General features: G+C 41.9%; 1 protein-coding gene across 1 annotated transcript in view; it reads left to right on the top strand.

The window, feature by feature from the left end:
- The window catches only part of LRRC9 (leucine rich repeat containing 9), an 83,634-nt gene extending 69,082 nt beyond the window's left edge, over positions 1-14,552 (top strand). The window contains exons 29-33 of the mRNA XM_075193402.1: positions 124-192; positions 2,009-2,134; positions 8,131-8,308; positions 12,007-12,172; positions 14,296-14,552. Coding sequence (XP_075049503.1) covers positions 124-192; positions 2,009-2,134; positions 8,131-8,308; positions 12,007-12,172; positions 14,296-14,329 — 573 coding nt within the window. The 3' untranslated portion in view covers positions 14,330-14,552. The remainder of the gene's footprint in view (positions 1-123; positions 193-2,008; positions 2,135-8,130; positions 8,309-12,006; positions 12,173-14,295) is intronic.
- Positions 14,553-15,756: the final 1,204 nt, after the last annotated feature.

Genomic DNA, 15,756 nt, shown 5'->3' with positions numbered 1-15,756 from the left:
GTGTCTTAGATTGCGGTGACAAGATAGAGCCACTTCTAGTATTGTTGTAGATTATGTGAGTTGTGTTTGATGATAATAATAGCAATTGACTGATGTGTCCTTTTTTTCCCGCTTGTTAAATAGGAAATTTCAGAAGTAGAAAAGCTGGAGGTTATTTCTACATTATTAGAGCTTTCTATTACTGGAAATCCAGTGAGTATCCTTTACGACAAATCATTTTCTAGATCACTTTAAAACATTTACATTCCAGTATACATACTCTGAAAACAAAACACAAAAATACATACGTGGGTTGTTCAAAAGTAAGTATCTTTCATTGTTGTGCTGTTTATCCATGTGTGTTCAATAGTTATAACATTGTGACCTCACAAGTGATCAGTAGGTGAAGGCAAAACACCTTTGTATATGTGGACCATCGTATATAAAGTACTTCTTATGCTTCCGGTGTGTGTTTTAAATTATTCACACCATGATGTACTCGCCTTCCTCAGCCGTTCTGTTCTGCAGCTTCTGCATGGTAATCTCCGTCATGACCATGGAGCCTATCAGGAGGCAGCTGAGGAATGTGAATACAACTTTTTTAACTCCCGTTAAAGGTCAGTGGTGAAACCTCGGATGCGCTCAAGAGCTAACAAAATGGAGGTTGCACTATACATATCGTATTACATGACTGAGGGGTAGATTTACTAAACGGCGGGTTTGAAAAAGTGAAGATGTTGCCTATAGCAACCAATCAGATTCTAGCTGTCATTTTGTAGAATGTACTAAATAAATGACAGCTAGAATCTGATTGGTTGCTATAGGCAACATCTCCACTTTTTCAAACCCGCCGTTTAGTAAATCTAGTCCTGAGTCTTTTCATATGAGTCCTGATTTCCCCTGAAGGAAGGTTCATAATATTTTCACTGTTATTGCATGGCTTTTTGCACATGAAAAACCAAATGTAGTGAGATTGCTCCGGGTGGATCCATATTGTCATCAAGATGCAGCTACATTACCAGTGGGTCTTGAAGCATTGCAACACATACATTGTGTGTCAGAAAAAATAAACTTAGTATATCTTAACATTAATAGCAGTAGACAACAAATGTCACAGTGGTAACCAATATCATAATAAACCTTTACTCACCTCCAATTCCAAGAAGAAAATGTGTCCTGTGATGAGTACATGTCACCTAGACACCCTTGTTTAGTGAGAATAAAGTACATCATCAGCTATTTACACACACACTGAGAGAGGTCAATTTAATAGCAGTCAATTAACCTACTAGTATGTGTTTGTAGTGTGGGAGGAAACCAAAGCACCCAGAGGAAACCCACACAAACACAGGGAGAACATAGAAACTCCACACAGATCAGGCCATGGTCGGGAATCTCATGACGCCAGTGCTGTAAGGTAGAGGTGCTAACCACTGAGCCACCGTGCTGCCCGTACATTCTTTAGCACTCAATTACCTGACACCCGGAGTACTTAATGTGCCACGAACATGAGGCCCCACGTTGTGGTAATTACTGACAGCTTGTCTAAATGAGCATTATATCTACACAGTTTTGATTTGTCTGTTTTCATTGAGCTTCATGTATGGTCCTAGACATCCGCAATCCTATAACATTTTATATACAAGCCAATAAAAGTACAAGTGAATATTCTACTCCTCCAGAGCTACTTACTGAACACCCTACACTGCAGAATAAACCTGTCCAGCAGTTCAGTGATGACTTCATTTTCAATAACAGGATGTTTTCTGTCCATACCTGTCCAATTATAGTGATATGTAACCTTCCTACCCATTGTTACCTAAGCAAAGATTTCCCACCGGGCATTTTTAGGCAACTTGTTTCTCTCTGGTGACCTTGGTGACTCATGGAGGGTAGCTGTCTTCTCTAGCAGTTAAACAGGGGGAGGAGTCAGCAGCACACTTCACTATCTGCTGCCTGAGACAAAGGACTTATATTACATCCCCAATGGGCTTTATAGATGATATTATAATTTACTCATTCCCTTTAGATTTCCCGCAAGATGTTCCATCGGCAGCTGCTTGTACTTCGGTTGCAGAACCTAAAGATATTAGATGGCGTTGCTGTGACCGCCGACGAGAGAGCGAGGGCGGAGATGCATTTCTTGGAGCAGCAAGTAAAATCTCACTTCCTTCATGTGAATTCATTGTTTATTGGGCATTAAACATTGCAGACAAAAACTGAAATAGTCTAGAATCTGTGTGCATGGTTTACCAGAACACTTATTCACGATAATGACTTTAAGGCAGAAGTTTTGTCCGATGCATCTGAAATTAATTAAATATGTATTATTTGTATTTATGATGAACTGACAGCCATATTTAGCAGCCTTGCACAGAGCATACCATCTAGTTGTGTCTGTGGCTCCCCCTGTTGAGTTAGGCCAGTTTCCCACTGATGTTAAAAAACATAGTAAAGTAAGGTCTCAGTCCATCCTCCTACTCAAAGAAACCCCCCCATCCTTCCTGCTTCCTCTCTTCCGACTTACAGTCTAGGAAAAATAGACCACACACCCCTATACATCAGTTAGTGGTAATGTCATACATGCCTACTTCCAGGCAGTGCAGTCCGGGAGAGGGGAGTGACTAGAGGGCGGAAGGGGGGCGAGGCACGGTCAATCGTGTCATTTTGGCCCGCCCCAGCTACGGAAATACCATTTTGTCGCATGGGGCGGACCAAAATGACGAGATTCACTGCAAATCGCGTTATTTTAGCCAGGAAATTGCGGGATGCGGGAGACTTGCCTGCTCTCCCGGGAGCCTGACCTGGATTTCGGGAGTCTCCCGGACAATCCTGGAAGTGTTGGCAAGTATGGGTATTGTATTATTACTCTTGCACATTTGGGGCCAGCTAAGTGTATGTTTATTTTGCTTGTTTTCTTTTGTTCTTTTTCTATACATACTTCCGTGTATTGGCTCGGGCTGTGCACATAGTCCCTGCTAGTTCTATACAATGTCAGCTGTTCTGGCCTATTTTGGTCCTTACTTTGTTTGGGTACAATGTGTGATGGTACTTTATAAATAAAGTTATTAGAAAAAAAAGTAAAATTATGATTTTTTATTACTCCAGTAAAAGCATGCAATGAGGTATGGGGATGAAACCTATTGATTACATGGACCCCATATTCACTTTTTCTTGTGCTTGCGGTTGACAGTGACACGGCAGTTTTATTTAGCTGCTGCATACTTAATTTCTCTTTCATCCAGTCTGGGGCACACTGCTTACCATGGGTTGTGGAGGGGAGCTCGGGAGTTGGCATCTACCTAGTTAACTTTAGCACTGCTGACAGACCCCTCCCCTCTACAATCCCCCTGCCTCTTCCTCTTCCTGCCAGTTTTTTCTAGGTGCCCAAAAGGAGTTGGGCTTGTTTAGAAACAGCTAGTGAATTATTTTAATTTATTTTTAATAACTTTAATTTTTCTTTTATTTTTAGACATAGAGTTAGATTAGGGCAGAGCTGGGAGTGTGTTCTATATATAGAGAACACACTCACAGAAACTGGGCAGCAGTGACCGGACTCTGTCAGAGGGAGCAGACTGCTCTCAATGGCAGAGCATTAGCGGTCACAGTACAGAGTGACAAGCGGTCTACCGGACCGCTGTCACTCTTGGAGGCTCCAACGATAACCGGCGCTGCCATTATAGGCATAGAGCGCCGCTTATCGCATTACCTCGCCGGCGGCCATGATGTCGTCATCGGTCCGCGGAGGTGCACAGAAGAAGGAGGAGAGTCGGGGCCATACCAAGATCCCCCCTCAGGAAAATAGGAGGGGGCATCCGGGTATTCAACGCTGCAGGAGACCCTTTTCAAGGGGTCTCCATAACTCTGCCAGAAATAAGGATAACTCTCACAGAGCTCCCCTGCTCTGCAGCACAAGTGGTACAGTCCGGACTTCTGGCGCCAAAAGAAGCCTGGGAAGGAACTTATCTTGGAGGGAGCAGGCACCAGGACACTGCTTTTGGACTTCTCTCCTGAGTGGCCCTTTTGGCTAAGTACCAAAACATTTCTTTAACCATTTACAAACTATTTTGTGGTTACAAGAGGGAGGCTAGTAAGGATTATTGTATTTTCTTACTTGCACATATATCTTTTTATCTGTTACACACATACAAGTACAGCTTTTATTACAGATTAGTTGGTTACTTGTTGTTTACTCTGTCTCTCTCAAAATTATCTAAGTGTGTTTGGTGTGCTTTTCCTTTTAAAATGTCAGAAAAGGGAAAAGGCTCTATGGCCAAATATTTTCCATGTTCCAGATGTAAAGTTAAAATACCATGTGGGCAGAAAGACCCGTTGGCGCTCTGCTCAGTCTGCGAAGGAGAGGTCCCCTCTGCGCAAACCCAGCTCCTTCCAGCCCCACTGACGGAGGAACCGGCCTGGGTGGCTTCCCTGACACAGTCGGTTTCCTCTTTAGCACAGATGATCTCCCAATCTACTCAATTGTTATCTAGTGTGGCAGCCTCTATGACTAATAATGCTATTACACCTGTGGGGCTCCCTGCTGACACGGTTTCTACTGAAACGGCTATAGCTGGACCTTCCTCTTTGTTTACGGACCAGCCACCTGTATCCACAGAACCGGCATGGTCCTCAGCATTTATAAAGGGTTTGGACAGACTTAACCAGTTACTTGAATCCCCAAACCTGCCCCTAGCTAAAAGAAAGCGGCTTAGATCCGCTAATCCTCTCATGGTCCTTTCAGATTCCTGGGCTCAGCAACTCTGCAAGATACCACTGACCGCAGAGTGGAATCTCAATTAAATTCTATATTTGTAGCAGCGGGTTCTTCCTTTAGACCCACTTTTGCTTCAGCTTTGGTTGCTAAAGCCATGGAAGCATGGGCACAGCAACTGGCAGAGTCCTTACAGGATTCAGAATTGATCACCCTAGCTTTACATTTAAAAGAGGCATTAGGGTACATTTATGAGGCAGCTCAGAGCACAGCATCTGTGTCCACCTCTATTCAGACTGCGTCAGTTTCAGCTAGAAGAACGTTATGGCTGAAATCCTGGGAAGGGGATTCAGAATCAAAGAAATCCATGGAATCCATTTCTTTTACAGCAGCAGGTCTGTTCGGCCCGGAATTAGATAATATGATTTCCCAGGCAACAGGGAGCAAAAGCACCTCTTTGCCGGTCCTCTCCGGTAGAGGCCGGGCCTCAAGGTTTCGCTCCTTTAGTCAGTCCTTTCGGGGAACCTCCTTGCCCAGGGGACAGTCGTTTAAAGGTAGACAACCGAATTCTCGAGGCTCGTCTGTTTGCAGGGTCCCAGACAACCAGAAAAGGAAGGGATTTTATTCTAATCTTTTTCTGGTCAAGAAGCCGGACGGGTCCTTTCGACCCATTTTAAACCTAAAGAGCCTCAATGTGCACTTACGAGTGGACAAATTTCGTATGGAGTCCCTGAGGTCGGTGATAAACGGCCTAGAGAAGGATCAATTTATGGCGTCCATAGACATAAAGGACGCATACCTCCACGTTCCCATTTGTAGAAATCATCAGTCTCTCCTGAGGTTCACAGTGGAGAACTCCCACTATCGATTTCGGGCTCTTCCCTTCGGCCTCTCCACAGCTCCAAGGGTATTTGCCATTTTTTAAGAAAAATGGATGTTATTGTCGACATAATCGCTGTAAAGCTTTGTGGAAATACTGTCTTCTGCTTAATTTGTTGTAAGATACAATAAATTTGAATTTGAAAAATAACGTTTGACTATTACTCTACACAGACCAATGTATTTAGGGAAATAAATCAGCGATGTCACTGGTTCCTGGTGAATTGATAGCCTGGGTTTTCATAAATATTAGTACAGGCCACTAAATGACTGTTTCCAATGTTGTAGGCTTGAAATGTGGCCACATATATTGCAGTGCAGCCAAGAGATGAGTGAAAGGATCACGGTCCAGCCATTTGGCACTCAGGCCAAGCGGCCAGGTCTCTTCACTTGGGCCTGTTGATGCGTTCGGAAGATGACTTCACACACAGACTGATAGTGGTCATCCTCTGTCCACATTTACCAACATCCCTAATAAAGATCAAATAAATTACTATAGAGTTATTGTTGGACAATAAAGATGTGGCTATATTTGGCTATATTGTCGATAACATCTAGGCTATTGCAGCATGCAGGACCAGTATAAGAGGATGTAATGATAAGGGGAGGTTCATGGGCTACATGCCACTTCCGGATATGGTTAGTCTGTCACTGACCTTTTAACAATTCAGGACTAAAGAGATAACAGAAATAACATTGATCATTTTTTCCTAATGAAATATATTGAAAAAGTGAAATGATATTATTTTATGCATTTGATTGTTTTTCACGAATGAGAAATACAAATGCATCAATTTTGGGTCTGGTCTTGAACCTCTGCACTTGGTGATGTTGAAAGTAGGATGGCTCAGGAAATAAATATATTTGCCAGGTGGTGGTTATAGCTAGAACTGGCCCTGATATCTCTAAATTGGTGGAATAGAGGTAGGCGATTTTAAAAATGCACATTTACAAATACTGATATCAGTTTTAAATCATTTTGTTAGGGTGGAATTATCTAATAAAAGTACTCTGGGGGACATCTATGAAAACTGCTGCACAAGAAAATGGGGGTGTTGCCCATAACAACTAATCAGATTTGGCCACGTTCTAGAGCAATTTAGAAATCGAAAGCAAACCTCTTATTGGTTCTTATGAGTAACACCTCATTCTCCACTGCACTAGTTCTCCTAAAGGTCCCTGATTTAATTGAACTTAAATCTATTCAAAAGAATGGAATGTTTGATATTTTAGATACCCATTACCCAGGATCCTTCACTTGGATCCTGGGTAATGATTGGCATCAGAGAGAACTGTCGCTCTGCATTCGCGGCTCTCTACACACACACACTTGGATGCCGCGACTATTTGTTCGTTCTGGCCCCTAATCGGAAGGAGGATTTTGGACTTTTGGTTCTTCCCCTTTATGAAACATCCTCACATCCTCACGCCGTCACCATCATTATTAGCGTGAGTTCGAGTTTCTTTTATGCTTGGGCACTGTTATTTACATCTGAGTACTTTCTCATGCATTATGTGTTTGTATTTACTGGATTTGGTCTGTGTGGCCAATTTTGAGTTTTATTAAATTTGATTGTATTATCCACGTTTTTTATTTAGTTATATGTGTCATCAAGCTTGCCCACATTGTATTGCATCTTATTCTGTCATTTGCCTGTGATTCCCCATCCACTAATTGCTTTCCCTCTCCCTCTCCCTCTCCCTCTCCCTCTCCCTCTCCCATTCCCCTCTCCTTTCTCTCCCTGAGGTTTTCTCCATTGTGGACACATTAACCCTTTGGATCTCTCATCAACGTTATCATTATTGACACAGGATTCAAGCTCAATCAGTGATTTTCAGAGACTTGTTTTCATATATACAATCTACCAGTTCATATGATACTTTGATAAATACTCTTATTTTGTTTGTGTCCTGGTTCACTAACATATCCTCAGCTATACATTGATACACCACCTGAGGGCATTAGAGATATTCATTGGCTAGTATCTGTTATTTTCATTCTGTTGTTTCAGTATCCTAGACATTCATTTACTGTTTTTCAGTCTTTTACCCTGTGAGCGCAGTTGGAACCTTTTTATTTATATATGTGTACAAGGAGGGATTCCTTTGTTCCATCGCTGCTGCAGGTGCATCACCCAGTCTGTTATTGAGCGCATGTATATATCTGTTATTAATGATAAAGGAGGGCACAGTGTGATGAGAGGGACAATAATGAGGGGTCGCATGGTGATGCAGGAGGAGCAGCGTGATGTGCGGAGGCACATAGTTTAACCTTCTAATTAACTATAGGAGTATATGCTATGCTTAAAAAAATATAATGCTATGGATTGTTTCAGGGAGGTGGGGGGGGGGCGTGGTTGGGGCTGGGGGGTGGGGCGCGTGGTTGGGGCTGGGGGGGGGGGGCCCTAACCAATATCTTGCCTAGGGCACCATGAGGTCTAAATCCGGCTCTGGTCGCTCATTCACGGGAATGAAAACAATAACCGTTGACTCTGTGTTGATACCACATGTAAATCTAATCTAATTAATTGGTCACCTTTTTCTCATTTTCTGGTGTGCAGACATTATGTCCTAACCCCGGTCTTGACATGGTAAATCCAGTTTCCACGTTAATCTTGACCAAGCCTCCACCGTTATGCATTACAAACGTCTTCCTGCCCGGAGTCCACCACTTTGCTGGACCTGATGTCCATCTAAATAATGCACAAAATGACATCCTTCCAAATGAATCCAACAAATGTAAGTTAATTGCCCTCCATTTAGTGTGTGTCTTTATTTTATTTTCACATTGAAATGCTTGTATAGTACACATATGTAAATGGATGTTAAACGCAGAAAATCTTAATCATGGCACTAATTCAGGCTTTCATTCCAGCGCCACACTTGGAGCTCTCTGCTGCCCTGTACTGAGCTGGGTGGCTCTTAAGTGCTAATTTCTGCACAAATTATTTTCTGCCAAGAGTTGTTGACATAATTGAGCAACCCTAAACATAGCTTTTTCTTTTAAGCACCGTGTATTAAAATCACAGAGACTAATTTCTAAGCGTATGCTTAGTGCTTAGAAACAAAATCAGTAGCAATTAAATAAGGACAAAGATGTCAGTCTGTAGCAATTAAGTTGACATCCAAAACAGCCTTGCTGTGTATTAATGAAAATGTGTTTTCATAGGTGCTTGATAAACACAGACATGGAGTGTGCCATACACACACAATGGTAGCCAGCGTGTTTCATATACATACAGCCAGTGGGGATGCTAAGTAAACACAGGCTTTCAGAGCAGCAGGTACCAGAATAATAGCGGCTGTGGAATTATCTGCGTCATGCACAAAACAAGCAGTGCTTTGCTTTCTGTATTTGAGATCTTGAGGGGTTTATTCTTGCTGTACTTGATTTCGGACTGCCATAGACATGATATTTCAATTCCAGCATGAAAATATAGAATTTTAATTGTGTTCCAGTTACAATAAAATCTAATTTTTTGTAGCTGGAACACAAAACACAGCCTTTTACATGGTCGTAGTGACGTGATTGGCGTCATATAAATGTACATTTAACTGTCAACATGTGGACCATGCTGTTTATTGATTACTCAAAACAGGGGTCAGGGAACCTTTTTACCTTTTACCCCAAACTATATTTAGATACGCCGACGTTACCCCCCTTGATTTGAAAGGAAGGAAATCATATATTATTAATTATTGGAATTCTAAATTTTTTTTGAATCTATTCAAAATTTCTTTGAAAGCCTCAACTTCAAAACTTCAGGTTTTGGAGAAATGATGTTGCTTCATTTTTGATACAAGAACATCAATATTGGGGCATTTTGATGTCAGAGCAATTTGGATACAGTCTTCAGCGTACAATTGATTTCTCTGCTTTGTTTTTATGTTCGTTAGAGTGGAAAATCCTTGTTCGCAAAGGTAGGTTGTTGCAGAAGGCAGCAACTTTTTGACTGCCTCCTCATGTGCAATTCTGAATGCCTTTGCAGCTGTTGACATCCAAAAATATGACAGATCTGCTTTGTTTTCAAATGCAATACGTGCTTCATTATTGCATCGAAGCTCAAGAAGTGCCTCTGCCAACCCTTGAGGCTCTTCTGGTACAACAGCAATTTCACATTTAAAGAGGTCTACAATCCAACTGACAGCATGTGAATCGGCAGCATTACCCCCAGGAATTTCATTTTTACCCCATTTGGGGTAATTTACCCCTGTTCCCCGACCACTGACTTAAAATGACCTGTGGACCTGTCATGATTATTGTTTACTCAAAATGAAGAACAATGCTTACCGTATTGTATATCACTATTTTTTATTTTTACACGTTATTCTAGGTGATTTTCAACAAAATTGTGTAACTGGTATGTTAGTGAGATGATGGCCAGCGATCTGCCTCTCCAGCACTGCCCCCTTCCCCATCTACATCACTGCTCCAGACCAGTAAGAAGAGCTGACGTGGAGGGGAGGGGTCAATGCTCAAGAGACAGAGCCCTGACCAGTACAACTCTGTTTGCTAGTGAGCTAATGAGTCAAGTGGGCCAAGCTCCGGCTCTGTCCTCTATGTCAGCACTCTGAGCACTTCTCTCTGGTCTGAGCATTGATGCACAGTGGGACAACCAACACACGAAGGACAGAGTGCTACACGGAGAATTAGGCATATACTGGACACACACAGGGGTTCTCCTGGAAAAACGCAGAAGGCCAGATTTTAAAAACATTGTGGTATAGAATACCTTAAGTATTATCTTTCTTTTAAATAAATGGTCTATTATTATCCCAAGAATCTTTGCTAATTGCTATATCTTTCCTCTAGGTCACAGCAGGGGTAGTCTTTCTATTTAAACCTCTAGAGGGTCCACTGGATTTGTCTTCTTCACTTTTATTTGGCCTGTGGCAATGAAGTCAAAGAAGACGGAAATAGTAAATGTCAGCATTGCGTTATAAATAGCTGACATGCTCTATGCTGACTGATCTGGAAATGAATATGTCTAAAAACGTCACTCATTAAAAAATCATCCCCTGTGTTGGGTTCTCATTACAGTCCTTCTCGTTTCTATAACTCATTCAACATCTGTTTTGCAGAGGAGTTATGAAACATAGTGTAACAAAGGGAGGCATTTATCTGACAAGATGCAGAGAAAGTATACAAACAGAATAAAACATTGGCACAGTTATGCACCTAGGTTGAGATTAAACCAGGTAAAAACTTATGTGTAGTTTAAAGTTTTGTTAACTTACATTATTTCCTCTCAGCAAACAGACAGGGTGTGTTTGTTAGTGCAAACAGAGCCAGTGATGGGCGTTTCCTTTTAAAGAGAAGGTGGGTGTGTCACCTGTCCATCAAGCTAGGGCTGGGGGAGGAGTATCATGTATAAAAGCTTGACTGTGTTATTTGTTCAGTGAGACCAACACTGGGGAAGCTGGCTGGTCTGGAGAGAGACTGTCTATGTCTAGCTAGCGTTTAGGGTCTCCATATTTGCTGTAAAATCTGTACGGTGTCAAAACATTTACCATCCTGACAATAAAACTACATAAAAAGGAAGAAGTTGTTCGTTTGTGCTTCAGCAGTAGCGGGCTCTTGCCACAATAGTTAGCAATATTTTACCCATCATTGTACGACTACAACCTTTTCATGAATGGAAATAAGTTAGTTTTTCTATATGCACATTATATATAATGTACACATGAGCCGGATAGTCAGAGTGTGTCCACTGTAGGACATTACAGCATATATACGTTACTTAGTATGGGCGCATCATTACCTAAAGTGCAGGCAGTGCACCTGCACTAGAGGGGTCCCTTTTTCATCCTACGGACAGTTTTCCTTGTTTCCAACTCCCCTATCCTATGCAAATTTCTGTCACTCTGTATGAAAAACCCCCACCAAAGGAAAATCTCTTCTCCACTTACCTTGACAGCTAGATATGCTGTGATTCATCTGGGATGTAGTCAAAATGTTGACAATGAAAATGTTGACATTTTTTAACCCTGTAGACCTATTGAATATGTCGACATTCTGACTGTCAACATTATGGTGTCAACATTCTGAATGTCAATTCAGCTGTCAGTGCTTCTCGCTTATCTGAGTTTTGGTCAAGAAGTGACACTATGTTACTGCCTGTCACTAGTTGACCTGGCTACAGACAAGAGAGAAGTGATGATTTATTAGATATGAACAGCTCTCCTTGCGCACTGAGGAGTAGTAGATAAATAAAATATACTACTGACCCCTCCCCATTCATGGACTGGAATGGAAATGGGAGTTCCTGCATCTTCCTTACGGCTTTAGACCACCAGGCCGGGAGGTTTATTAAGGAGGGGGACATTTATTGTTATAGTTATGTGTATGGATACTACTCTGTATAATCATTGCCTTGGAAGGCTGGTGGTTATTTGAAGACTGATTACAGACTAAATATACCTTTTTTCTATTTAAGACAAGAAACCCAAACACCATGGAGGAGGTATGACCAGTAACCCACGCAGCATGAATGCCGAAATTGCTTTCAGATCACTCAGAGGAACAAACGCTTCTTCATCATACTTTATACACCGAAATCGAGCAGCATACACACAAGGAAACCATTTGGAGCATGAAGGAAGGTGTGTACTTCTAAATAGGAACATACCTGAGAATGCAACTTACAATTTCACTAGGTACCAGCAACAAGATCGAGACTGCAGCACGGTGGCTAAGTGGTTAGCATTTCTGCCTCACAGCGCTGGGATCATGAGTTCAATTCCCAACCATGGCCTTATCTGTGTGGAGTTTGTATGTTCTCCCCGTGTTTGCGAGGGTTTCTTCTGGGTGCTCCGGTTTCCTCCCACACTCCAAAAACATACTAGTAGGTTAATTGGCTGCTATCAAAATTGACCCTAGCCTGTGTATGTGTGTGTATTAGGGAATTTAGACTGTAAGCCCCAATGGGGCAGGGACTGATGTAAATGAGTTCTCTGTACAGCGCTGCGGAATCAGTGGCGCTTTATAATTGAATGGTGATGATGATGATGACTGCAGTTCCTAGTGAAATGTGAGGCTGCATTCACAAGACTCCACCTCCTCTGTATGTGACACTTTAAAAGGACTATCCATAAACCTTCCCACTTGTCCTCTATATATTGTGCAATAATAACAATAGAGATGTATCAGATGGTATGAGAAGTTCTTTGGCACTATTCCTTCTCTGCTTTGGAAATTGTAATGGTAAAAACTGAACATGTCAGGAAAAATAATAATCTATCGTAATATTATCACGTGATGAAAACATTGCAGGTCATTGTGGTTTTATCTGCTGATTTGTGATTGAGACATGATTAAGTCTATACACGTGGCAGTTTCATAAATATATCTGTGGGCAGCACGGTGGCTTAGTGGTTAGCAATTCTGCCTCACAGCACTGGGGTCACGAGTTCAATTCCTGACCATGGCCTTATCTGTGAGGAATCCGCGGTGAATCGTGTCATTTTGGTCCCGAGATCTACCCGAATTTCTGGAGTCTCCCGGACATTCAGAGGAGAGTTGGCAAGTATGAGTAAAAGAAATACCCAGTGGCGCACGCAGGGGGGGGTTTCTGGTTCCCCAGAAACCCTTCCCCCCCGGGAACCAACGGTACTCCACAGCAGCCGCGGCGCTGTCAAAGAAGCATCCGCGGCATTGCTGTATTGTAGTATAATACAGCACTGCCGCGGAAGCTTCTTGACAGCGCCACGGCTGCTGTAGAATTCAGACTCGCTGAAATGGAGCTGCTGCGCTCTATTTTTTTTTTTCCCGGGGGGGGGGCGGAAACCCCCTCTTCTAAATCCTGCGTTTGCCTCTGATACCATATGCAGACTGCAAGACCTACACATAATGGCATGACATTCACCTAACAGCAGCAGCAGCTGCAAGTCGGAAAATGAATATCTGGGCATGCTCTCCTTTGTTATTTAAACTTTTGACCCACTGGCCATTTAGTCAGTTTATAAAATGTTTGTTGCTGCTTGTGATGCTGGAAGAGGAAATTAACTTGTAAAATAGGCAGCAGAGGAAGATCAGTTTGGGGTTGAATGTTTTATATAAAGGTGCGACTTCGGTTTTATAGCTTGTGCATGCCATCCAGCAACTGTTGCTATATACCAGGTCTGGCCAACCTTTGCTCCCCAGGTGAAACTACAAATCCCAGCATGCTCTGCCAGCAAATAGCCAGACTGCAGCTGGCAAGGTATGCTGGGACTTGTAGTTTCACTACACCTGGAGAGCCACAAGTTGGCAAGGCCTGCTATATACATTGCCTTATGCTTCTGGCTTCTATATGTGCTTTGTATCCAAGTGTTTATATAATCAGGCACAATTGTTTATTCACCTGGGATGCTACAAAGTTCTGCTCTACATTTAATACATTTTTATCCAGAGATCAGCTTTTCGTCATCATCAAATGTTAACAAAAATAAATAACTCTGCTTGATAATATAAAGACAAGGTTGAAAAACGACTGTTGGAGGCTTGGAGTAGAAAGCAGAGTTTTTAGCTACAATTGCAAGAGGTCTTGTGCAAGTCAATAACATAGTGATGTCAATATGGCCCACCTATTTCACTCCTTTACCATCCTCTAAATCACAGTGCCATTGGGAAATGGGTTATCTGCTGTCCATTAAAAACCTCAACCTTTCTGAAACGTATTCTGGTGACAGCTGCACTTTAATACATGTGGAGTGTTTTATATTTTGCACATTTTGTTTTCTTGCAGACTATTTGGGAATTTCCGTCAAAATCGAATGTAAGGTGCTGGTCGTAAGAGGCGCTGAGGAGATCAATTGTGAAGTTTCCAGTTGTTGGTAATTCATTTACAGGTCTACCTCATTAACATAATTATTGCAGATATATCCTCAACTCATCGAATTCTGCATATGTACTGAATTCTTCTATAGTATGTGTAAAATGTACCCAATTATTTAATAGGCAATGACATCACTTCTTTTACTTAATAAAACCCATGTAAATAAAGCGAGTAGGTCTGAATTCTATGGACATAATGCTGGCAACTGAATTCAAACAGAATGTATCACACCGTATAGTAAATGAAATACAGGATATGACATTAGAGGTAGTTTGCACATTATCGAATGAACAATTTTTGTTTCTTTGTACTTTGTCGGCTTCGCAATGAACGACTGTTTCATTTCAACGTCTTAGCACATTTTATATTGTAGTTTTTTGTTTGTTTAGTTTTCAGAAGAGATAGGGCTTTCATTTGGTAGCATAGTGGATTACAAAATCAATATTAATTACTAATAAAACAATATTAGATTAGTTTTATTAGATTACAGACAAATTACCCCAAAAATAGTATTGACGCGTTCTCCTAGGTATGGGGATACCGAATAATTGACCAGGAGTCATAGTAGAACATTTCATGATGTCACTTTGGCTTTTTTAACACACCATGTTCACTTTGAACTCTATGGGCTAGATTTACTAAACTGCGGGTTTGAAAAAGTGGAGATGTTGCCTATAGCAACCCCGTAATGCTAAATATTAATATGTAATATTCCTGCATTGAAACCTTGTCTGTTTGCACAAGAAGAGGTCTGTATTAATGGCTAAGCAGGGGATAAATTAACTGCGCGCAAGCATAATGTCCCTGACCATTGCCCATTAGGGAAAGAGTGAAAACTGGTTTTGGCTCTATGTAAAGAACACATGTTGCTGTATTCTGTGTGTACCATTTCGTTCTTCTCCAGCAGAGTGATGTGTAACAGTGATAATAAACTGCTGAAAAGATCCTGCACGATGCCTATGGCCTGCTGTGACCTACAGATAACCACTAATACTCTAATTCATTCCCCGGAGTCAATGCTCTGCCTGCTGCCTTGTAGTCCTGACCCTAAGTAAGCGGACTGGAGAACTCAGCCATTGTCACCAGCAAAGAGGTGCCACAGCAGCTATCCACAAGACCCAGCCGTAAGCAGTTCCAGGTGCCACTGAAGGAATCTGGTGGTGGCAGCACCTATTCTCCTACAACTAGTGCACAGTTGGCACTTATAGTCGGTGACTGCCTGGTGAAGTAACACCAGAAGATGTGGTCAGTAATGGTTCTAGATGGTAAAAGGGAACCCCAAGACGAAACGGTAAAACCACAAGAGAAAAGGGTAGCGGTAAGCCCATCCACTCACATACATCTCATCCAATTTTAATGCAGATTGTAGGT

Source organism: Mixophyes fleayi, chromosome 12 (genome assembly GCF_038048845.1).
Source record: "Mixophyes fleayi isolate aMixFle1 chromosome 12, aMixFle1.hap1, whole genome shotgun sequence".
In the NCBI taxonomy this organism is placed as follows: domain Eukaryota; kingdom Metazoa; phylum Chordata; class Amphibia; order Anura; family Limnodynastidae; genus Mixophyes; species Mixophyes fleayi.
Note: the sequence above shows the minus strand (reverse complement) of the source record. Positions and strands in the feature narration are given on the sequence as shown.